Consider the following 26,734-nt stretch of genomic DNA (forward strand, 5'->3'; position numbering starts at 1 on the left):
TGTGTGCGTTCTTGTATATTACTACTGTGCACCGGCCTCCGTGCACATAATGTGTAATAATGCGTTCCATCGAAATTAATTTCTCGGTTTATCCTCTGTGCGCGCCAACGACTCGCACACTCGTCTAAGCTAAAACTTGTGTTCCGGTAAATTACCATCCGGGTTCACATACATTCTATCGCTCGCGTGCATGCGTGTAGAACGTGATGTTGTTTATAGATGATGTACAGCGCACATCGTTTACGAGAAATTCCGTCGCTATACGGTGTGTGTAGTCTTGTGTGCCCGACAACGTGTTTTTCATTTTTTGATTAGACCATAGACATTCGAAGACTACTGAAATAATACTCTTACCAATAAACCGTTCGCGCATATAGCTATTTACATCGTGTTCAATCGAAACCGCACTTAACATTTAGGATTGCCTTGGCGATTAGGGTGCTCGATACGGATGAATTACGTATAGATTCACATGTTTCAACCGAACATAATTTTTATTTCGTATAATTTTAAATTATTTTCCTGATATTACTTATATTTGAATAATTGAATATTTGAACTTATATTTACAACAATTGTATATTTATTATAATTTTTTTGCGTGATGACAAGCTTAATTTTATAGTGATGGGACACCACTTCATTATTATTTATAACTTGAGATCAAAACAATTAATTTGGGTAAGACAAACATTTATCATAAAATACTACACTTATACTTAAAACACCTCAAATCATCGAACATCGCATAATGCTTTTATTCGTATTATGAGAGTTAACTAAAACAATAATTATCATTTGTTTTAATATTTGATTACTATACTTGTATATGATCCAACATTTAGAAATATTATAATAATATATTATATATTGTAGTAATGGTCGGATTTAAGACCAACATTTGTTAGCGTATAACATACTGTTACTATTTTATACCGTTTTGATACTTTAAATATACTAGTAAAATAGTCCTAACTATAGTTGGGTCCAAGCAAAACCCCGTGTATTCCCTCGAAAGTACCATGGGCACTTCACGCTTTTTCCGGTTTCGTCTTTTGCCCCATGCAAATATACGACGTCCACAGAATATTACAAGTATAATACATCATATTATTTGTTTACCGATCTCTGCCCTTTTCACCCTTTCGGCGGCGTCCCGAAAAAGCGAGTGGGTACATAAGAGTTTATTTTAAACCTATGTATAATTTCACGTCTCCCTCTCAGTCTTCTGTCCCTCGGTATATAATATGTGTACGTACGAGCACATCGTTTCCCGTGACCCGGAGATTTGGTTCGCTTGTCAAGGGGATCTGTCCTCCGTAGCGGTGGTGGCGCGGCGGGTCGATATTATTAAAATTTGTTCCATTATACAAACGAACAACCCAAGTTTTTGGCAGGTCGGTAATAAGTATGGGAATGTCGAAATATTTTTCAATTTCCTGGTGACGTCACCAGACGACGACGACGTTCATTAATGCACAATGACGACGCGCGTACGGTGGAATGACACGACAGCGTTTTCTGTAAACCCGAATCGCAATGCCAAAAATATGACGATGATGATCATGATCATGATGATGATCATGATGACGACGATGATGATGATGATGATGAATGCGTATATGTGTATGGGTGAGTGGGAAATGAGGTTTTATATCATTCGCTGCAGGGCTCTCTTAAAAACTATAAGTGTTTTTCTCATATAACAAACAATATTGCCGCTCTAAGATTTATTACATGTCGTTTGCATTTTATTTTGTTTTACTTCAATAAATATTTACTTAGCAGTATGTTCCTGAAGTCTGTAGCATGAAACGATATAATTCACTTTTTATCATAATAAAATGTCGATGTCAGTAAATCGCTAATCGTTATAACAGATAAAATATTATAATATATTATTTTTACCACGTTTTACGTAATTAAAATCTAATTACTTTTCCTTCAATAGGTACCTAAATTATTTTATTACGTAGACGTATTTCTAAATATGTATTGCACCTATTTATATTCAAAATATCTAAAACATCAATAATGTATCATAACTGAATGAAATATAACTGATTTTTTTCTAATAATTAAAATAAACTAAACGATATATAAATTAATTATCTGTACTGTATATTCGTATTACCATTGATTAAATATACAATGTATATTTAATCAATGGTATTACGTAAATAGGTATTTTGTAAGAATTAATGAACATAAATTGTCAAATTAAAAAATATATTGAAAATGTATACTATAACTTAAATAATCATAAATTCTTTACTAAGTTGGAAACTTTCACCCTTCGACAAGTTTTCGAAATAGTATAAAAATATTTGAAAGAAACTCGAATGTTCATCAAAAGCATATTTACGTGTGAAAAAGGGATACGCGGTGATTAATTTTATTCAAATTGGCCTCCATATTCTTGGCACAGATATGTATGTGGTAACGGCCGAAGCGTAAAATCGTATCTCACGGTAATACGAAAGAAGCGTACGTATATAATAATAATAATAATAATAACGTAATGACGATAGTATACCGTATATGGATAGTAATATATAATTTGTATTCAATCCTTAGGGTCTCCTGTAGTTGAACCAGTCATCCAGCAAAGAAAATCTCTTAAAAAGGATTAAATTATTGCCGTGGTATACATGACGAAACTTCTAGATTTGCATAAGGGTGTCAGGTGCGCGCGAATCTGACGTGTTCCCCTCAGATACTTATTTTTTCTTTGCACCCTATACCTACTAAGCACGTATAAATATTTTCTCAGCATAGTAATCAATTCACATGAGATTACGCGGTAATTCGATTGCGGGATATGTATTCGTGGTGTTTTTCTTTTTATATTTTTTTATTCAATTCCCCTAAACTAATATCTGAAGTCTAAAATTGTCAAAAACACAAACCCGAAAACTTCTGTTAAGCGTGAAAAATGATTTCGGTGCGACGCAAATAATAAATAATCATTTTAGGTTGGATAAACCATAATTGTCGTATAAAATTTTAAGAACGTAGGTGCCACGTATAATGTCTCACAGTCACGAGTATTCTATCGATAGTATTTTACACGTACTACGACTCTAAGTTGTAAAATAATTACACAATAACATAGAAATATATAAGTTGGTGACGTACTAGCATGAAACATTTAAGTTAAATAAATGTATAATAAACACTACGATCAATAATTTTTATTTATACTTGGAATAGTAATATTTCAATAAGTTTATAATGGATTTCAGATTCTTAGAAGTCTACCGTACCGCGTGTATAATCGATATTACCATACTTCGCAGTTAACTAATTTTAAATAGTTTTGACTTTAAAAACGACGTTTCACGCGCATTCGGAATATCACTTTGTGCTTAAAATTGCCAATTTGACTATTACATACGGCGGCGGCGCGTGCGCCCTCGACGTAACGTAATGGTCGAATGCTGCTCTCGATGTGCACCGTCACAACAGCGAACGATTTAATTAATGCACTACGTAGGGGAGAGGACAATGTTAACTATCGTTATGGCGACGAATATGTTTTCTTAGCTACTTGGACGTAGGAAGTCGCGAGACAGATGAGAAATGACACGGGCTGAAGGAAGTGGCGGCGGCGGCAGTAGCGGTTTACACGGTCGGTTGACGGTAACCGCGGCGGCCGGAAAACAGTTGGTCATTAAAGACAGGACGCCCAGCAAAGACGTATCGGTCCCATTAGATCGTCGGGTGGGGAAGTTTTGGGAAACGGAATTCACTTAGGCCGCGCAACGGCGTTGGCCGGGGAAAATGATGTATCGGCGACAGGGAGCGGCGGCCGCGTGTTGGGTCACGTGGAAAACCGTCGATTCTTCATCCGAGGACCATCCATCAATTTCCGAAAATGCACGTACGTATACACGCATGTGCCTGTATACGCAATGTGCGTCCCTAGTCGTCCCGAACGGGAAAAAATTTTTACAGATGTTAATACAACTCTGCCGCGCGAGAGCCACGCGTCGCAGCGTGTAGTACACGGTCCGGAATTGCATTTTTATGTACGTACACGCACTGTTTTTACCCGACCGATGTTTTACCGGGTACGGAGAAAAAACTTTCCCGTGCAAAACTTTGACACCGGTGTACAGCCGCTGCGTCGCTTCGGTACCGCACGTATTTGTTGTACGACCGTACGGTAATAAACAAGCAGGCCCGTATTGGGTTCTATCCCGAAAGCTGGTGAGTCCGTGCGGGGTTGTCCGAGGTGTGTTTATTCAATTACAAACAAGGTATAAATGCGTTTAAAAGTCAAATTAATAGTGGACCGTATGAAAATTGTTTTAATCAAATCGAAAAATTAATGCATTGATAATTACACATTTTTACGGATTAAATTTTGTACTGACATTTTGTACCCATTGCAGGTACCGTCTTTTAGTTGTTACGCTGTTATAAATTTGTTATATATACCCCAATGCAAGTGTTCGGAATAAAATATTATTTATCCATTATAGTACAAATTCTTTAGATATTTCATTATTCGATATATCAGTACGACTGTAGGTAATTATGTGATAATATATTCCTCGGTTTGTCATTAAATCGTGGTGACGTGATCGATATGCCGCTATTAGGGCAGTCTGACACCAATAGTCGTTAAGTTATTCGGCATACACGTACCTTAGTCGACACTACGAACAGTACATTTCTTTGATACTTCGAGAGGGTGAAATTGTTGACACCGGGTGAGAAAAATGGCTGCCGGCTGACCAATTATTTTTAGCTTACCTAACTTTACCTAAAAGTGCACATGAATGAAGAATACGTTACCAGACTATCCAACACCAAGCCATAATGTACAGCACACGTACGGCGGTATTAGTAGGTGGCGCTTCGATCAACGCACTACATCGAAATTAACGAGTGTGATTGAAGGCGATTTTCTTGTTTCCTGGTTATTATTAGTATTATTATACCGTGGACCGGACAACTACTGGTTTTAACGACCAGTCGTATAAAATTCATCGGAAAAGTCCACTGCGCGCGCGCTCAGATAGAGTTTAAATACTCTACTCTCCGAGAGGCTAGTCGTAAAGATCAGTTAATAACGCTGCTTGGCTTCAAATAAGAAAGTCCCACTGCCGCCGCTGCCACCACCACACACCGTGTTAGGTATAAATATATATACGAGATAAAACCGTGGCTCGGCCAACACGTTTTAAAGTGCTGTTTACCGGTGGACAATGGCCGTGTAAAGACTCGGACTCCGAGGTCCCGTCGGGATCGTTAGACACCGGCTGTACAGATTATTTGTTTCCCTCTCTCCGTTCCCTACCAACCATATATATATATATTATATACGCCCACATAATCACGTTAACATCCCGTTATGTAGGACCCCATCATACATACCTACGTCCGGTGAGCGTAGTATCTTCTCGTTTACTACCACTACGCGACGCTCTTGATGGCGAAATACAACCGGGCACCCTCTTATACTTTTTCTCATCTAAGTAAACACGACCGGGCTTGCTGCTGTTCCCTTGAAAATACGTTTCTTGTGAAAAACGAAAAATAAATAAATAATAAAAAGTTTCAACTGCGTCGCGCATGTTGCGACGCACATGCGGTATTATAGATTAGATAAAACATTCGTATATATTTTATGTTTAGTACTTTTTTTTTTTTAATACGACCACTACTACTTTTTATCATTCGTTGTCGCTGAGAAAAATTGACGTTTTTCGAACAAAACAAAAAAAAAAAGACGAAATAGTTCTCTTATGCCAGTGTACCCTAGATTGTAAAGTTTTAAGTTTTACCATGTTGTATCCGGTACAAGGGGAAAACGACATCCTTCAGTAGCCAACACGATGGCACATCATTTTTAACCCGAATTAAATAAAAAAAGTAAAAAGTTAGTTACGTCCGGATTTTGAATTTTACAAGCTTTGTCTTCTTTCTCTCACTCCCTATCTCTAGATTGCCTGACATTCCACAGTATTTTTTTTATTTATTTTATTTTATTTTAAATCTCACTATTAAAAAACGACCACTGTGCAAGAAAAAAACCGAAAACTATCCTTTTATTTTATTTATTAATATTTTTAAATGTTAAATGTCACAGTAAACAACAAAGGTTTTTGTCCAACCGCACAAAAGTTATTATTGTCAAATCGTTTTTTACTTCTTCTGTAAAATATTTTTTTAGACCGAGAATATTGTTGTAACACGTAACTTAGGGATACTGACAAATATTAAAAGGCTTAAATAAATAATTAGTGGTTTCGTTCACCATTGGAAATTTTTTTCAGTATGAAGCCACAAATGTTTAAAAAGAAAAGAAAAAAAGTGATAAAAAGAAACATAAAATAACGATTTTATTTGTATGGAAAAATCTACAACATTCATTATACCAGGTAAAATGAATGACCTATGATTATTAAACTTATGTATGAGATAAAAATTGTTGTTGTAAAGTACTGTGCGCATAGTCAATTTCGAATAAACTCAACATTGAAACGTATTCCTGTCTATAATAGGTAGTATTATATATTACTCCTATATTCAACAAAAACTAATTCATAATATAGTATGCGATTACGTGATCGAATGGAAATTGTTTACTGTCATTCATGTTTAGGGGGTAAATTTAAACTGTTCGCGGTGTGACGGATGGAATGAGCCCTTCCTTAGTACACTAAAATATCATTAATCACCCTAGACGTTTAACCAGATCTTGATTACAATTTTAAAACTCAAAAGTCATTAACCATGCGTTAGTAAAAATATTCACTGTTGTTTTTTTTTTCATTATTTTTAGGAAGAAAAACTCCCATCCAATGGCGTGGGGTATGCAGCCCATCAGGTCGACGGACAAATGTAAGTACCTATACTGTTTTTACTTTTTTTTTTAAAACATGATTTTGTTATATACTACACTTCGAGGGGAAAATTATTGGGAAAAATTCGTCGTGAGATTTACGGTCTCATTTCAAGCCTCCAGTACTTTTTTGCTCGTATATTTATTTCATTTTTTTCGCCTTACAATCCCGGTCCCGGAGGTTAACATCGATTTTTTTTAATCATAATTCTACACGGAGACCGATTAAACACACGTGTTGCCCAACACAATAGGGTGGGTGGTAAATAAGGGGCTTCGGGGCTCCTTGGAGACACATAAGACACCGGGAGAAAGTGAACTTAAAAAAAAATACGAGACAACCGGGGGGGACATTAATAAACTTTACGGCACTTTTAGTCTCAGTCCCGAGCTTTATTACCACAAGTAAAAAAAATCTACAACAATCTTTTTTATTTGTTCTTGTCTGTTTTGTTTTTTTTTTTGCTTTTAGCTCTTTGTTTTTTCTTCTTTCCAAATTGTATTATCTATTCGCCGGTAAACATAAATTACATACAGCAGTCATTTAAAGATGCGTGTGCGAATCGTCATTGACATTCAACCTATCCAATATTCGGAGATAATTGCAAGCCAAAGCACGTGCGTAACTGTTTGTTAGTAGTTTTCATCTCATTCTATTTTCGTGGTTAAAAAAACTAGGGAGAGTAAGAGAGTATAAGCTCTAATGCTGTCGAGATGATAAGGAAAACACGAGGGACAGCCGGTCGGCCCTAAACAAATTTATGGCCTTCTGGACCGTTGGAATTATTTCGTCTGGAGGGAAGAATCTTGTATTACATTATTATTATTGCGTTTTGCTGCCTTGACCGTAAATCTGACCGCAAAACGCATTTCCACAGCTGTAACCACAATAATCATCTCATCTCGGATAGAATTTTCCCCTTTCTACTTTTTTTATTTTTATTTCGTATAAAAAAAATATAAATAAACGGGAAAAAATACGATTACAAAACTGATAACGTCAGAAATCAGGGAAATACATCAAAAAGCCTATAAATCTGTTATACTCGTACTATTATTTATTGGATTTCTTTTATTTTACATCGGTAATAAATTGGAAAACTGACTGCGTCTCTAGTAAAGATTTTAATACACGCTCTTATTGTTACGACTAGTACAAGTTCAACACCAAATAATATTATGTACAATATCGTGCTTTAGAGTTATTAGCACGTATAATATAAATAAAATAATATTTATTTTTTTATTTTTTGATAACTGTCGAACCAAAAAATATTATTTTATATCAAATATTAACTCAATCTATTAATTATAATAATATTTATCCTATATAGGTTCACATATCGATATCAAATATTTGCATAACTAATATTGTTTTGTTATTACACAAATTAAAATGTAATACTTAGCACTTTCCTCGCTCAAGATGTAAATTAAAATACGCAGGAATATCATTATACTAATATTATAAAGACTATCACATGAATCTTATTAAGTACTTCTCACGAGCCATATAGAATTTAAACCATAAACTTCGAAATGACAGCAGAAATTCTAATTCATAACCCGCTTCTCATTAACAATTCAATTATTTGTATAAACCTAACATATAATTACAATAATAATGGTATTTTATAAAAAAAAACCTATAATACATAATCATTTTTACACGCATCAAACCTACAAAGTACCTATAAGAAAATATGTTATGTAAATTAATATATAAATTTTTTATGTTTTGAAGTATACACCGTGAAATCGAATTAACGATGATGATGATGATAATATACTCATGGGTAGTGTACAGAGTTATATTGTAAATAATATGTCCCATAAGTGATACGTCCAGTATTAATGGAAGTGTTGTGTCAATGTAGAGGTCAGAATAGAAAAAAAAATGTCATTACATTGAGTTTTTTATTTTTTCATTGCACATATACGCTATTCATATTCTCAACCGTGAAGTATTCATTACACTCCGGCATCCTTTTACATTTTTCATTATAGTGTTGCAATTTTTTTTTTTTTTATAATGAAAAACAACGTCCGTCGACCCGTCTTGCCAAATTATTATATTAAAAAATAATCATAAAAAAATCGCAAAATTAGGGGTTGTGACTTGGCGCCCCGTGTTTTTCAACCATCATCCCTCACGTCCCCAAAGTTATTTATATTTTTCGACGGGCAAACAGGCGCCACGAGAAAGAAAAAGGGTTAGACGCAAAGGGGTACGAGGGAATAAAAAAAAAATAATAATAAAATAACGTTTGGGAGGAGAGGTGCTGCGAGTGGGTTTGAAAAAAATCCAGCGACAACAACGACGACGACGACCGCAGAGGCTAAAAATTAATGCGTTAATTACTGTTCGAAAACAAAATTGGAATACCGTGTTGGGAGTGTGTCCGGACCAATTCCCCTATAGAAAAGGCCCAGGTTTCCAGAGATAGGGTTAGTGAAAGAGACAGTACGACATAACGTATATACGATAAATGAATTCGAATATATTTTATTCTCATAAATTATGGTTTTCCCACATTGACCGTTGTTAATGGATCGCCACGAAAGTTTCAAAAGTATAAAGAGGGATTTTTTTCTAGAATTCCATTACTATGATAAAAAATTAAAAAAAAAACATATATTTACACATGACAATGACCAATGCGAATGTTAACTACTGGCGAATGTTTTCACGCTCAGGTTTCAACTCCAAAAAATGACTACAATATCTTATATTAAAAATGATAGATATTACTCCAAGTTAGATAGCTAGTTATTTTCTTAGTAACGAAATAATACCGACCACCCTCTGTCTTTTTATGTTTCCTATATAATTTTATTTCGCTAAGTTATAATTTTTTTTTCTTTCGCCAAAGTGGCTATTTCAAAAACGACCATCTCGGTGAGTGTTAAAAAAATGAGTTTCATTACCTGCGTATGATTGCAACGTGGGTGTCTTAATTTTAGGGTGAAGAATAAGGTATATACGTACGGAAAATACAGAGAGAAGAGAGCGAGAGAGAGAGAGAGAGAGAGAGAGAGAGAGAGATAAAGAAAAAGAAAGGAAAAGAGAAACATCCGTTCCCTCAGGTTCTTCGTCGCAATAACAATAAAAAATAAAAAAAGCCAAAAAAAAAAACGAATAATATTCATTCAGAGGTAAAACCCAGCACGAAAGCCCTTTGCGTTTCGGATTAAGAACGAAAATTAAAAGTTTAATTCAGCTTTATAGAAAGAAATGTAATGAAAAGGCAAGCAAAAATAGTGGGGGGAATGTAAAGCTATTTTTTCAGGAGTAGTACGCGAATTGGTAAGCTTGTATCGTTATTCGACCAACTAATCTAGTAGTAGTACTTCAAACGAATTCCTCTTTTTTCGCCCTACAAGCATTTTTTTCATGACTTTGACAAACAATTTACCTGCTACCTTTTATTATTACTGTTTAAAACGGCACGTTTTCATAAAAAAAATTAAATAAATATTTTTATTAAAAAAAAAACCATCGGTTTTTGTACCATGCATACTTGCGAGTTTCGTTAAATGAATTTCGAGCATAACAAATTGCTTTGTACATTATTCTGTTTAATTTAAATTTTTATTTTTTTATAATTATTATTATTATTATTATCGTCGTATTGTGTGTATATTGTTTTTCCACTATAAATTTTGTCACAGAATAATTTTTTGTCATAATTAAATTAACAAAATAAAAATCAATTGTGACAGCTAAAACACCCGATTTCGAATTATAACAAACAATTATTATTTTCATGGTAACGAAAATATACCTTTATAAAAAATTATATATATTTATATTTTTTATATATTTTCATATATTTATATATAACGATACAGCCATTAATATCTAATTGAATCTTGAAAAGTGGTGAAAACCAAAAAAACAATTACATGGTTAGCATGATGTTTTATTTTCACAATATTTTTGGACTGTTTTTCGATTAGAAAATTACGCGTGTATACATTACGCAATGTCCAATTGTATAAGCACGATAAGTACATTGAAAATTTATCTCCTCGGGATATTTAAAGAAATTTTCTAACCCGTACAGAGATATATATATATATACGAGTAGTCATTGCCGCCGTGCCCGAGATAACCATATTATGTATCATACACACACATATATATATATATATATACCTCAGCCGCGTCATCCGGTCCGTTGTAGCAGCAGATACGCGTATTATCCGTGGTGACCATCAGCTATGCTGTCCAGACGCAAACTTCGTACCGAAAAGTTTATCGATCTTTTCGATTTATCCTCCCACGTAACACTGTTCGCCGTACTATATAATACCTATATTTTATAAAGTATTGACCACTCTGCGGCTCAAACTGATAGAGTATCTGATCGGATTGGAACTAGAAAATTTAAAAGAGATAAAAAATAATAAGAGTGAGAGAGAGAGAGAGAGAGAGAGAGAAAGAAAAGAAATGCATCGCGTGAGGAGAGAGATTGAGGCAAAACTAATAAAGCTCTCAACTCTCTTTCCAGTCCCACCACCCGACCAAATCATACTCTTTCCCGATCAACCCCAACGCCACCGTCTCCACCGATACAATCGCACATAAATCCTTCATACACCTGAAGCGAAATAACTTTATGTAACCCTATACACACGTGACAGGCTGTGCCCTCGTGATGTGTATGTGTGTGTGTGTGTATGTGAGGTAAGGTTAAACCGGGCAAGTAGGTACAGAAGGAATGGAATGAGAAGAGGGTGGCGTGTCCAAATCCCAAATCGAGATTAAACCGTTGTCGTCGTCGTCGTTGGCCTCGGGCGCGCTTTCTTTGTATATATATTGCCGCGCGGCCGCGAAGAGGTTTATAAATCAAGACACCATATCGCGCGCGCCGGTCGACTAAGGGTGTGTTGCTGCTCCTGCTGCTGCTGCTGCTGCTGCTGCCGCCCCTACGCTGAAAGGATGGCGGTGGAAACGGTACTCAAGTTCTTTTCGCCGACTACAACGATGGCGTGGTGCAGCAGTGGCGACCACCTCGACAGTCGTAAATCAGAGTCCCGCGCTCGAACACCGCGTCGCCATCGTTGCATTGCAGTGTATGTATAAGCGCGCCGTTTGTATGCGCTGTTTTTCCGGGCCACCAGCAGATTAAGGCGTGAACCTCTTTCCCCACACACCTAAACGATTTTTATTCAAACATAGTTTTTATTCAGAATAAAGAAACAACCGGGAAGGAAAACAAAAAGATAACCGTGCTTACCCTATATTCAAATGGATTTCTAGTCTGTGCCGCCGCTGGACTAAAGAATATAATGTATTTGAATGCCTCACCTTATTTCTGAACGTTTTATTTACGACTAACGCTATGTGCACCGATCCTTCGAGATGCAAGTGCGATATATATCATACCGCAGTTCGACTGCATCTCGTTTTTATTATTCACCAAATAAGTTAACTTACGCTACGATGAAGAAAATCGTTGTGATTATTTTAACGTGATTAACAAAAATATTAATCGTGCGGCATTAAAAGTAACACCGGAAAATGATTCGAATACGAAAAAACAATTATTTTTATTTGATACGTTAACGAGGGTTTTTTTTAAATCGTCATTATTAACTCGGTAGTTAAAAAAAAGAAAAAAAATGTACAAACACGAATTTCCGTTAGTGGCACGTGGTTCCTATTGGGGGACAATTTGACCGTAGTTTCCTTTTTTTCACTCAAACGTTTTTCATCCGGATTTTATTCAATAAAAAATAATATTACACACGGTATATATATATACGTGATACCATATATAATATATAATAATATGACGTTAACCGTAAAAGGACTGGAAACAATAATAACGATAATAATTTAAGCTACTCGGCGTGATGCTACAGGGAGGGGTTGAACCGTGACCACAAGGAAACTGTTTTTATCTACACTACATAAAATATAACGACTATACAATGATATCGCGTGGCGCGTTGTATGTGGTCGGGTCACCCACCCCCGGCCATCATGTGCGAAGAACGAGAGCAATTCAAAGAAACGGTTAGCGCCGGCTATCCACTCGACGCATCCGAGCACGTATACAAAATATACTTGTTGCACAATCATCACGTTTAGACGATGAGAGAAAGAGGGAAAAAGGACGGAATGTAAGTAGGAGATAAAAAAAATATATACAAATCCTGCGAACACAACCCGAAGCTTTTACCCACACGTCGTACACGCATGACACAGACATGACGCTTGTTATTATTCGGTCGTCATCGCCGCGCTCTCCGTTGCCTGTGCTGTACATTTCGAACATATAATAATAATAACAATAATATTTGTAATATATAGTTTATATTTTTTTATTTTGCTGTGAATGTAAGGGGAAAGAGACATGAGAAATAATAGTCGTTGTCGTGACTTTTGAATTAAAACGTCATGACGGTAATACGTTAATAATAGGATATAAAATATGCCGTTACGGGTGAGGGTGAAGTACGTTTCGAATGATCATTGCCGCGTCTGTAATGTAGTGTTGACATGCACTCGGCGACTGCACACCTCGACGAGTCGCATAGTAAACCGTACCGTCGGTGGTGGTAGCATAATATTTCCTAGCATGACACTGCGTCGTACGCCCGACCAACGTCATCGTTTGATGCAATAAAAATATATTATGCTATTTTTCCAGTAGGACTCGGGCACGGAAAAAAAAAGTAAAATACATTAAAAAACGAAAATTACCGGTTATTGTAAAAACACAGGAGAGTAAGGAATGTAGTATAGAAACTCTTTTCGAGAGAGGGCGTTCAACTGTATGCGTAGATAATAATTATGCCGCCTGGTAAATATAATTTAATGTTTTCCGCATTTTAATAAATCCTCTTCTTTTGTACTAATTTCCCTTTGAAATGTAAATATCGTATATAAATTGAATACTCTAACCGGTTCAATGTCGTACACAATTCGTACTCTAAACGCTAATTATCAACTCAATGTTTATGTTTGACAATGTGAATATAACAATATCAGTTCACTCAACACAAAAAAACCACCAATTATATTTTCTATTCTTTTTTTTTCACTAGACCTATTTATTGCATACAAAAAATGATACATTTGTTTAACTAATATTTTAATTTTCAATCGTACTCGAGCTATTATGAAAACACTTAATATCGAAGAATTGATAAAAGAACTGAGTTATAAATCTAATACAATCAATTTAATTCACTGTAGTTTTGAAATGTAAAATATTTCGTTGTATATAACAAATTTATTGAAGTAAGTTATGTAAATATTCGCTTACGAATGGCCCTACGAATAGCGAATAAACGCTGAAGATGAAAATCTTATTATTGAAATACGTATTGATATATTTTACACGGCTAGTGAATTTTCATTAAAAGTCGGAAAAATTTTGTTCGGAACAAATATATTTTCCACTACTTATGGGTCCTTTAATTTTAATTTTTTAAGTCACATGTAACGATATTCATTTTAAACTTATATTTATATGCAATTAATTTCGAAACTTCCAAATTAGGTGATAAAGGTGTACAATCCCCACCGTAGACTTTTTTAAACACAATGATATTCAATCGTAATTCTTGTCCACACCTAATAAGTTTTTTATTCGCAAATAAATGTAATAATAATTTCTCCTAGAAAATTATTTTTGTAATTTATTACTTTTGTAGAAATGGTTAGTTTTTTCTTTCATAATTTTATTAAAAGAAAAAAAAACTATAAAACTTATGTATCTTAGTAGTTTAGAGAAATTTTTGCAATCGAAACTCACATAGCAATAACGATAAAATAAATATTTTTGATGTCAATGAAATGTGCCGCAAAACATCGTGCACGTAAAATACGAAGGGACCGACGCTTACCAACGAGGGACCTGCTCGATCCGGAGCAAAAGCATGACTGAAAGCTCCGGTGTTCGTTTCCCCTTTTAGCGCGGTAACACGTTTGTACGATTCCTGGCGTAATAACCCACGGTGAATGACGGTGGCGAATGCGAGACAAGAGCAATTTGTCAGCATTATCTTGCACTCAAACGCTGCATAAATTTGTGTGCGGTATGTCTATGGACGTGGTGGTATATTAGGTAATTGGCTTATTCGTAAATTTATAACCAAAATAATGTTTTAATGAAAATTTCCATTGATGTCGATAAACGATCATGTAAATAATTAACAAATTAAAACATGCAATAACACCGCCGCAGACTATATACAGACGCGGTACGTGCAGTGCATTGGATGAGCGACTGGCCGGTGTATAATAATACTTGTTAATATCTAATGTCTCGCGAACAACCCTTTTTCTCTCATTGTTTGATTTTAAGTCTGCATCTCTACCCTCTCATTATTACCCCTTTGCGCAAGAACCGTTCGGCCTTTCGATGTATTGCGCAGCGATATTATATTAAGTAACTGTTTTCCCTTTCTTATTATAATAAAAAGTCGACGAGCGATTTTTAATTAAAAAAATACTTAACGGGCCGAAAAAAACGGATCTCTGGCAAATTAAGCAACCGATTGACGGCCAAGAAGAAGAACGAACATTATTGGTATTTTTTCCTTCCCCTAGTAACATAATTGATAAAAATAAAAAAACTAACTAATCGAGATTGCTGTGAACAGCAGTCAATTAAAAACAGTGATTGATTATGTATATCTATATATATATTGATGTTTTATAACTGAACAAAGTGTACATTTTTAATAAATGGCGCGCACGGAATGTTTTAAACTTTATTTCGTCTTAAATGTTACGATTATTAATTACGAGTGAAATATTTTATTGTTGTACACAGGTTAACGTCGAAACGTAAGTCGACGGGGGACGGAGTGGTGGCGTGCAACAAAACGCAGACCCCGGTGGATGAGACGTTCGCGCACAAGAAAAGAAGACGAGCGCTGAAACAGATGCAGGAGATGGCCGCGGACAAAGAAAAAGGATTGTCCGAACAGCAACAGCAAGACAGCGGAAACAACAGCAGTACGCAACAGAAAACGATGATGTTGCCGAAAAAACGGCCGCTGGTCGGTCAACCGGTGGTTGGCACGGCCGCGGTGGTCGCGGCCACGGCACAACAGTTGGCCGCGGTCGTTGCCGTGCCGAAGAAACAAGCAAAGGCCAGTGGTGACGAGGCGGTGGACGACGAGACGCTGATACGCGAGACGGAAGCAGCACTGAAGAGTCTGTCGGGCGGATGGCCGGGCCCGCGACACTCGTTCTACCGGACAGGGCATCACGACGACGACCGGTACGAGTCACCCGCGTTCGTCAACCTGTTCGACGAAAAGAAAAACGGCGGCGGCGTGCACCCTCCGCCACCACCACAAACCGCCAAAGTGGACGAGAACAAGAACACGTTCGACTCGAGAACGCCGCCAACCGCTCCATCACTACAGCAGCCACCGCAACAACAGCGCCGGGACATCGACAATTTGCTCAACAAGATGGACCATCAGAAGGACTGCAGCGAAAATAACAAGAAACCCGACAAATACACACCGTCGAAATACGAGCCGGACTTCAACGAACTGGTGGACGACTCGTCCGACGAGCTCGAAATTGACATGTCGGCCGACGGCAGTAACGGCGCGGGTGGTGTCGGCGACAAGGAAGACGATGACGGGCCGACGACGGGGGACCGGCTCCGGCGCAAATTGGACGTGGACCGGCGGAACAACAACAGTCACATGCGCGCGGACGAGATGACCGGGCTAAAACACGAGTCCGATTCCACGTCGTACGACGCGTACCTGATGGACAAGACGGCGTTCTCCGCGTTCCGGCCGGTCTCCGGCTGTGAATCCAAGGATCCCACGCGGCTCGATTTGCCCACCGCCGTTGGAGCTGCCATGTCCCCGCTGGGTCCCTACCCACCGGCCGGTGCCACGTTCGTGGTCGGCTATACCGGTCCCGCAGGGCTGGTGACCAACGGCGGAGGACCTCACGGTTCGCCGGCGGCCAAACTGTCACCGGGCGGTGGCAACATGAGCGGCGTTGTCGGCAACGTCTGCATACCGGTCACCACTGTGAAACCGGTGTGCGTCAAGATGGAGGACGACGGTGGCGCGGTGGACTGCAAGCCGGACGGACCGGTGAAAATGGACGCGGCCAGCCCACTCTCCAAACAGTATACGATTCTCCAGCCAGCCGGAGCCGACTCCAGAGCGGCCACCGCTCTTCAGGACGTGGCCAGGGAAGGCGTGCTCGGCGCGTCCGTGGTCAGCGGCGCGGCGGCGGCCGGCAGTCTGTCGCCCAGGACTGCGGCCGGCACGCCGAAACTCAACGTCATGGACGGCGGCCAGCTGATGCCTCCCGGATGCATGAACAACAAAGGTGAGTCGTTAGCGACGAGCTCGTATTATCGTCCACTCGCCCCCCCCCCCCGTACCTCACTGTAATCCCGCACGCCCGCAACTGAATCAGCGCACAATTTAGCACTAATTAACATTCAAGGAGGATTGCCGTCGTCGTCGTCGTTGGCGTTGTTGACATCGTCGGCATTGTAACGTTAGCGATCGACGGGTGACGAGGTGGGGCGGCGAGCGCTTTAAGAGCACATCTCTACGCCGATCACGTGCCAACTTAACCCCAAACACGGCGAACGGGTACAAGTTGTTAACACTCGGCCCTCTCTTTTATACCATTACATGAAGAACGCCCAACCCCTATTGCCCTTCCGCATTATACTGTATGCGTGCGATTCGTACCAGTTTCCGTTTCATCGACTTCCTCCGTTGTCCTATCACCCTCCGCTTTCACGGACTCGAACAGAAACGCGTTTCTCTCCGTCTCCGTTTCTTAGTATTTATTACGTATCGCTGTATTACACGTATGCACATAGCAACGAGCACACCGACCTGGTATACGTTACCCTCGGCTATTTCGCATAACGACATTTGTGATAACATGACTTAAATGATTCCTCCGTGCATGCGACAGCGGAGCGTATAGATACATTTATAATGGTTTTTCAAAAGTTACTTTTACGGAAAACGACATTATTCGAAAGGTCTAAATTATATCGATTGTACAATATGTAATACATAAACTTAAAATATCACAATTTTTAGTACAAGAACCCATTTTCGCTGCAGCTTTTGTTCGTGATTCTCAACACTAACACAATATAGCGACCAAATTTCGACCTGAAATTTCGCAACTATCTTTTCGTAAATTATTTTTGAATTTATTCATTTACGCAACGATTTTAAATTCATAAGATTCAATGAACTTTTGAGTTTTCAGTGAACATTGAAGATTGAAAAAACTTAATTAATCAACATTCTTCGAAAAAAATCCAAACAATCTAAATGTTTATTCTTTCGATTATGAAGGTTAAGATTGAAAATAAATAGTTACAATATTTGTTAAACTAGCAATATATTTGATTATAAATATTTGTTGTTTGCTACACGGGTGTATGATAATAATTAACGTTTAAACGAGAAAAATTTACTCTTAAGTCAAACTTTTATAACCGAATATTTTTATTTTTTTCTAAACTGCATGTCAGTTTATCGAAATCCACTTCGATATTAGATTAAAATAGAATCTTATATTTTAGTTAACATAGCTTATCTATCCTTGAAGTTTTCTTTTACTCGCTGTTTGGAGTATCCATCGATGTGTATACTTTTTAATTATAATTTTTTTAGATGGCGACAGAGCGTTAAAACGATACAGTTTTAATTAAAAACAAGAGAATTATAAATAATATCTTGAAAAAAAGCCGAACACCCTTCCCAGCTGTAACTCCCGGAATCAATGTTTCTTATCTACCCATTCAGCACAGTCGGCGCTTTTGTGATCACCAAAGCAAAAAAAAAACCCATCTCTTATTTCTTTTGTTTCAAATGAGGAACAAAAGATGAGAGAGATCCCCTAACAAAATAATAAATATTATAAGCTTAAAGGAAATACATTTGAAAAAGTATTACATAGCAGTTTTTCCGTTTCAGATGGAAATAAATGTCCCACGCCGGGGTGTACCGGTCAAGGCCACATCACAGGATTGTATTCGCATCACAGAAGGTAATTTTTTTTAAACGTTAAATTGCATGTATTATGTACAGTAGGTTATTGAGTGTATTTTTCTGCTACGTACATGCAGCTTATCGGGATGTCCTCGTAAGGATAAAGTGACGCCAGAAAGTGAGTATTTTATATAATAATATAACATCAATTAATGTATATATATATGCAACAAACAAAACCAATTTCAATATACAGGACTTTTGCTGGGGGTAGAGAGCTGATTATCACCACTGTCCTCTCGTCCTTCGACGTCGAAGTTCATCACGTGCAACATTATATATATGTATAGTGTATATATATATATATATATATATATATATATATATATTATACATATATGTATATACCACGAAGAATACACACAGCATCGTTACACTCTTGTCTATTTTATTAACATAATCGCATCGTAATATTATTATTTTTAACGTATAATCATCGTATCACCTCTCTCTCTCTCTCCTTCTCTTTCTCTCTCCTCTCTCTCTCTCTCTCTCTCTCTTTCTCTCTTTTTCTCTCTCTCTACCCCTTCTTGATCCTTGTCCTGACTTAAAAAATGTTTAAAAAAAAAAAAATATATGTAATTTTAAAATGCTGTTTATTCGCGTGTGTTAATGTTGCATGTATATACTGCAATACCCATTCCAACACGTAAATATAATTCATAACATCTTGTCTTGACCAGTTCTGGCCTTGCACGAAACAATCCTAAAGTGTCCCACTCCCGGATGTAACGGCAGGGGACACGTGAACTCGAACCGAAACACGCATAGGAGCCTGTCGGGCTGTCCAATAGCGGCGGCCAACAAACAGGCGTTGCGAGAACGGCAAAAAAAACTGTCTCAACAGCACATCGCCTCGCTAACAGGTACTCCCCTCGGTCCGCCAGACAGCCAACTTATAACATACTTCCTACCCTCAGCAACAGTCTACTCCCGGGCAGACACGCCCCGCTGAAAATATATCAATAACGATTTAATAATAATAACAATGTTCGATAAGATTAAAATTGTATTTATTTTATTCGCCACGAGAACGACTAACGCATATTATTTCCGTTTCGTTGTCGACTTTTAGTGTGCAACAGCGGCAACGGCGTAGCACTCGAACAACAGTACAAACTTAGCATGGGCAGCATGAAGGACCCGTCTTACCAGCAGATGCAAACCACTGGCGGCGGCCACTACGGTGACCACTGCGACGGTAGTGGTCCGAACGGCCGGTCGCCCGAATATTTGTCGGCCGCGTCGTACTACGGCGGCACGACCGCGGTGGTCGGCGCTAAGGCTACGGTTAAACCGGTGAAGATGATTCGCAAGGACGACGTCGGTGGTGGCGTGGTCGACATGGAAGACGAAAAACCGGACCCGAAACAGCTGCACCTGAAAACCGAAATGGGATGCTGCGGCAGTGACGGCCCCACGCCTGGGCCGCAGGATGACGCCATGACAATCAAGTCGGAAATGCATTCGACCGGTTCGTGTCGCTCAGTAACACCTCCGTGCAGTCGGCACACTCCTATGACTATGTCGTCGTCGTACGACCACTGCCACGATTCCAATTCTTCGTCCATGTCCGGCAGCATGGACGCTATTAACCATCACCAACAACAGCATCAGCAACAACAACAACAACAACAACAACAACAGCAACAACAACAACAAATACAACAACACAGCAACGGTGGAATGTCAGCTCCGTCACCGCTTCAACAACAACAACAACTTAGCTCTTCCGGGTCATACATGATGTTGGATAACAACTCTAGACTACAACACAGGCCGTACGAGCCGCAGCAGATTAACGGCAGTGGACAACAACAACAACAACAACAACAACAACAACAACAAGACATGTACAACAGGTCGGCGGCTGCTGCCGCGACGGCCGCTTCGGTGGCTGTTGACCGAAACTACGTGCTAACCAACATTAACCGGCCGTCACCGTCGTATTCCACGGAAGTGCCAACCCGATCTTCGTACGACCATGTTCGGCCACCGTCATACCCGAACCCGCTAAATGCAGCCGTGGCCGCTGCCGCTGCAGCATACGCCGACCGTTACGAGTCCGACCAGTCGTGCCAACGATACTCTTCCGAGTACGGCGACTCAGCCGTGTACCAACCGCATCAGATGATCATGAAGCCCGAACATCCCGTGCAAATGGACAACGCCATCGAACCACCTCTCTATCCCAGGTAAGTAACTACGACAGTGATCTGTCCTCGTGCATCGATTCAATATCGCTGTCTTCCGCTTTGCTGCAGGCCGCTGTACCAATACGAAGGAACTAATCCTCCGCCCACATCTGCCGGCCCGGTAGTTCAATCGGGTTTTCCCACAGCAGCAGCGATCAATCTGTCGGTGAAGTGCATCGCTGCTGCGAGTACCGGGATGAAGCCACTTCCGCTACCGCTGCCGCTACCACTCACCCGGTCACCAGGCACCATGTCAGTCATGGACCTGTCCACGTCCAGCGTCACTTCGACAAGTCCACAGGTACGGTTTGTGTCTTTGATGTACCTTGGTGCGTATACAAATACTAGAAATATCGCACGTATTAGAATATTACTGTTATCACGATATTTCTATTATCATTATTACTTCCTATATTTATCGATTTATGGTTTACAAATTAAAACTCTTTTGTAAGACGCATCACGAGTCATATAATATATATTATACTTGATAGTAATCGATGAGGAAGTAATAATTTAAATGTACCAAGTTTGTTTAAAATTAAACTTATGAAAATAATTATAAAAAGGGCATAACTTCTATGTTGGGTGAGACTCCACGGTCAGGTGAGGTACGAGTACACTGTTTGGTAATCTTTTAAATATGTAAATCAATGTACCATTACTCTAGAAGAAACGATTCAGAATGAAAGAGGTTGGGTGGATCTGGGTAGCTATTTTTCTATAAAATCTTTTAATATATATGGAAGGTTTAACTTTTAATATTCTAAATATTGCAAAAAAATAGGTATCTAGGTAATCTAGATATTACGTCACTTCATATTATCAAACTGTAATTGATTAAAATTAAAAAAAATGGAAAATTGCGTATGCTTAAAAACGGCAATATTATAATTCAAATATTTCATAACTATAGTTAATATTTTGAATCACTACAATTAATACGTTTTACAGCCAATTAACTAATTATAAAATTAAATAATTATAAATTACTATATAATAGAATAATAGAAATTTTTTTAAATACTCGATTTCATCAAAATTTCATTTATTAACACCTTCATAACGTTTTTACGACTTTCTGATAATTTTTTTTTATAGCTACATAGAAAATCTTATGAAAAATCTTTTATACAATTTTTAAGCTTAAATTATAAAAATGAAACTATTACGAATCTTAACTATCGAACTAACGAATCTAACTAATAAAATGTAGCGTATTTTTGTTACTTTTGTCGATTTTTGGGAAAATTAATTATTCAAACACTTATAACGTTTTTTTTTTATTGAAATAAAGCTCTATTTTTTTTTAATTAATCAGTAAGATTATATTTATCTGTATCTATATCAGCATCTTACAAAGGAAACTAAGAAACATGACATTTTTCACTATCTATAAATAGCTCAAAAAGAGACAAAATATTTTGAAAATTATAATGAACTATGATATATACATACAGTAAAAATGTCATGTCTTTAAAAATATTGTTTTTTGCGTTAGAATACAAACAAAAATTCGATTTTGTCGAAAACTAGTATACAAATATTTTCTTTATACCTTTTCGTCCATGTTTCATCATTAATAACAAAACAGTGAGAAAATTCGTAAAATTATCTCCCATATTACCAACTGGACACCGAGACTAATCGTTTACTTCTACAATTATCACGATCGGACTACTCCTTTGAGTCGAAATCGTCCACACAGACACACAAAAAAAACATATTGTGGTAAAACCAATTCGTCACTCATTTCATTTAACGTTTAAAATAATAATCGCGTAAAACAATATAAAAACAATAATAATTAAAAATAATAATTTCTTTTAGTACCCATATATATATATATATATATATATATATTACGTGTGTAAAATGCTGTATAACATACCGTTGTCGTTTATGTGCAGACTGTCACGTATTCAAACAGCCTGAGCCCGCACCATTACGCAGGAGCCGCTGGACATCGCACCAGCCCGAATACTTCAACATCCAGTCCGCAGGTCAATCAGGTGCCAAGTCCTCAAGGCCAGACTTTAGATCTAAGCGTCAACAGGTACGACGGTGTTGTTTGTGATTAACTTTCCAGACCGTTTACAATGACGTTTACAATCCTTTATTTCCGTTACAGGGCACCTGGCAGACTTGTGTTTCCTGGCGGGCCGCCTAATGGATACAGCAGGGAGTCGACACCCGAGAGCGGAGGTTCTCATTACATGGACCATTACAGGGACGTCAACGGTACGGGTTTTTACACACAATGCGCGGTAAACGTTCAAGGGCGGTCGAATGAGATGTAGTAGGATGACGAGACATCCCTTGGACTTCATTTTTTACATTTTTTGTTCTTTTCGTATACCATGCTTACTTGTGTTAACATCTATGTTAACTTTACCCCTCGTACCGTACTCGTCTTGATTTTGAATTCATTAAGTGCACAGATATTGTGTACAACTATGTTTCGAGAGGATTATAAAATATCAGCTCACAGCACCTCACTCAAATACGTAATCGAAAAAACAGTTGACCACCCCATTGGACGTGTGCCGATACCACATCGTCGGAATTTGTGTATGATATAAGTTTTTACGCCTTTCTTCGTGTTTTGGTCCTATGCAGGGTACACGTCTCTGAGCCCTCATCCCGGATACCCGATGCCGGAGTATGCAAATGGTTACTCGACCCCGTACAGCACATCAGCTTACTCGTGTGGCTATTCAACCGGCACCTATCAGCAAGGTGCTCCGCCAAACGGGTTCTCGCAAAACCCGTGTTACAGCATGCCGCCACCTCAGCAAGACAAACTTTCGGTCTCGTCCAAAGACGACAGGTACGTAACACATTTACCATATTTGACGCAACGTCGTCGTGTTTTGTACACACGGAAGACGCAATAATATTTAGAAATTATGTATCAAAGAAAATAAACGAAAATAAAAATCATGGATGAATCTGGTACATAATTGTCTATCTTAACGGTTATAACACTCAGGTGCATAGCCAGGGGAGAGGGGGTGTTAAAGGTGAAGTAACACTCCCCCCCCCCTTAACCGTATTGTACTGAAGTCTGGCAAAGGTAAAAATTCATCATAAACCGTGATGAAAACATAATAACGAAATATGTACATAACAATAATGTATAGCCGGGATCCAGCTTCTCAATAGGTACACCGTTTTGTTTGATAAACCAAAGCCGTTGTTTTATGCCGTATCATGTGCAATTTAAAATAGGTACACATGTATACAATAGTGTAAATTTGAAATTTTAATAAAATATTTAAATACTTTCTCATACAATCTGTTAATAGATATTCATGTATAATGTACTAATCATTAGTAACTAATGTCTTCAAGGGCGTATTTGAGTTGAGACCGTGGAGGGGGGGCGAAACTAATTTTTTTTCAATACAAACTTAAAAATAATTTATGGTTCATTACAGTAACGTCCCCTTGGGGGAGGGGGTTCGGGTCCAGACCCCCCATTGACATTTCTACATACTCAATGATTTCATAGTAAATAGTACATGGTGTATTTTAAATTTCTATTATCTTCAATATACACAGTTTATAGATTATATAATATACCTATAATGTATAAACTATGTTTAATTTATACTGCTTTTTTAATATTATTTATTATTTTTAATTAAATAGTGTATTTTTTTATTACATTTTACTACCAAATATAAATTGATTTCAAATTTTAGTACTTACCTATTATAATAAGCCTTTGTGAAGAATATGTGTGATGTGTGTATAACTATTGTGACTATTACTATAGTTATAAACAGTGATTTGTTGGTACTGAATTAAACTATAATTATAATTAGAGAGTAGATAAAATAAAAATGTTGGGCCCCCCCCCCTAAAAAATTCCTGAGTACGCCTCTGCTTCATTACCTACAGCTCATGTTCCTGTTGTTCATTCGATTGAATAAATAAAAATACAAATACCAAATTGAATCAAATATTTATTTAATAAATATGCTTAAAACCTTCTACATATAAAATAAGTATTAATAGTAACAACACAAATAGTTCTAATATTAAAATTGTACCTTCAGTCTGAATCCTGTATAAAAAAAAACAACAAATAATCCTAGTAGTAATAGTACCTATTAATTATTTTTTAAAAACTTTAAAAAACAATTAAGATAGGTAACTTAATTTAACAAATATCAAAGTAAAAAACACAAGGTTGGTAAATAATCAAATAACAAATTCCAAATTTCTTTTTTTCATTTTCGCGAATTTGTTGATTATTCCATCAATGGATACAATAATATCGGGCGTCGCCCGATTGCGGCCCAAAGTAACCTTTTTACCTTTTCACCTATCCCGATTGCGGCCTGTACATAACAGGTAGGAATTACTATTCAAGTGGTTATCAAAACCAAATAAATATCTCAATTGCGTTCGATACGTATTTTGACATCGTAATCACGATTCACACGATAACCAATATTCGGCGTGGTCATTTCCATGGATGTATACAACTATTAACTATTTTTTTATTGTAGACAATTTATTATTTTAATATTCGACTATTTATTGACTATTAACTGACATAATTGTATTTCATATCTTTATATATTGTAAAAAATTTATTATTTTACTATTTTACTATTTGTTACTGCAATCTTGTAATTATACTTTTAAAATAAATATTAAACATTTTGTGAACCAATGTGTGTCTGGACGCAATCGGGATACTTATATTTGGGATAAAATACGACTACCTGAATTCGGGCCACAATCGGGAAACTCCGATAATTTCTTTATGCGCATGCAGCAATGCCAAACCTGTTAGTCTATGCTAGCTTATTCTTGATCTTTACCATGTTTTCAATTTACAAAAATATATTTTTGTCCAATATTTGCAAGTTAAAGAATATGGAAACAAATATTATCAGTTATTAAAATTATTATTTGGGCTAGCTCTATAAAATACACAAATATTCATGCATTTGTAAACAAAAAAATGACTAAATACCTATGCACAACAAAAACTACCAGATATTATGTTGTAAAAAAAAATAGGCAAGTAAAATTATTAAAGTGATATCTCGTTAATTTTAAAAACAATGAATTCTTGATCTCGAAATGTGTATCAAATGAAAAAATATTTCGAATGATTTTCATAGAACGAAGGAGTAACAAAGAAATATTAATCTTTATAATCGAATAAGTAAATACTAGTTGTTCACTTTGAGTCTTTGTATTTTCGACTCGTGCTACTCGTGGGACTGGTTGTTAAACAAACATTTATGGGTATACAGTTATTCTTAGTTACTTATATTACCTATAGGTATAATTTTTTAATTACTCAACCACAAAACAACAAAAATTTCTCAGAAAGTTTATAAATAAAATTATATTATATTTATATTTATATTTCAATTAAACATTTCGAATGATTATTTTGAGACATCCCTCGTTATAAAAATATCTTGAATACTTATAATTCGATTATTGAAATCAGTCAATTATGCCCATCACTACTTTAAATTACTTTATATTATCTAATAAATACCTCAGTTATAGTTGTGAATGAACGTCTAAAGACAGCACAACAACAAATATCTTATCAATTATAATATTATAATCGTCATAATTAAAAGACACCAGTGGCGTGGCGAACTCAACAATT

The 26,734-nt window shown here is 37.1% G+C and overlaps 1 protein-coding gene across 5 annotated transcripts in view; it reads left to right on the forward strand.

Moving 5' to 3' along the window:
* The window catches only part of LOC112683280, a 271,887-nt gene that overhangs the window by 240,953 nt on the left and 4,200 nt on the right, over nt 1-26,734 (forward strand). For 4 of the 5 annotated variants that reach the window (XM_025554218.1, XM_025554222.1, XM_025554220.1 and 1 more), the window contains 10 exons: nt 6,797-6,855; nt 15,652-17,189; nt 18,815-18,887; nt 18,967-19,007; nt 19,573-19,755; nt 19,965-21,084; nt 21,154-21,385; nt 22,995-23,140; nt 23,216-23,325; nt 23,704-23,914. In XM_025554218.1, coding sequence (XP_025410003.1) covers nt 6,797-6,855; nt 15,652-17,189; nt 18,815-18,887; nt 18,967-19,007; nt 19,573-19,755; nt 19,965-21,084; nt 21,154-21,385; nt 22,995-23,140; nt 23,216-23,325; nt 23,704-23,914 — 3,713 coding nt within the window. The remainder of the gene's footprint in view (nt 1-6,796; nt 6,856-15,651; nt 17,190-18,814; nt 18,888-18,966; nt 19,008-19,572; nt 19,756-19,964; nt 21,085-21,153; nt 21,386-22,994; nt 23,141-23,215; nt 23,326-23,703; nt 23,915-26,734) is intronic. The other variant, XM_025554219.1, reaches the window with a different exon arrangement.

Source organism: Sipha flava, unplaced genomic scaffold (assembly GCF_003268045.1).
Source record: "Sipha flava isolate LNK unplaced genomic scaffold, YSA_version1 222_pilon_pilon, whole genome shotgun sequence".
NCBI classification, from domain to species: Eukaryota; Metazoa; Arthropoda; class Insecta; order Hemiptera; family Aphididae; genus Sipha; species Sipha flava.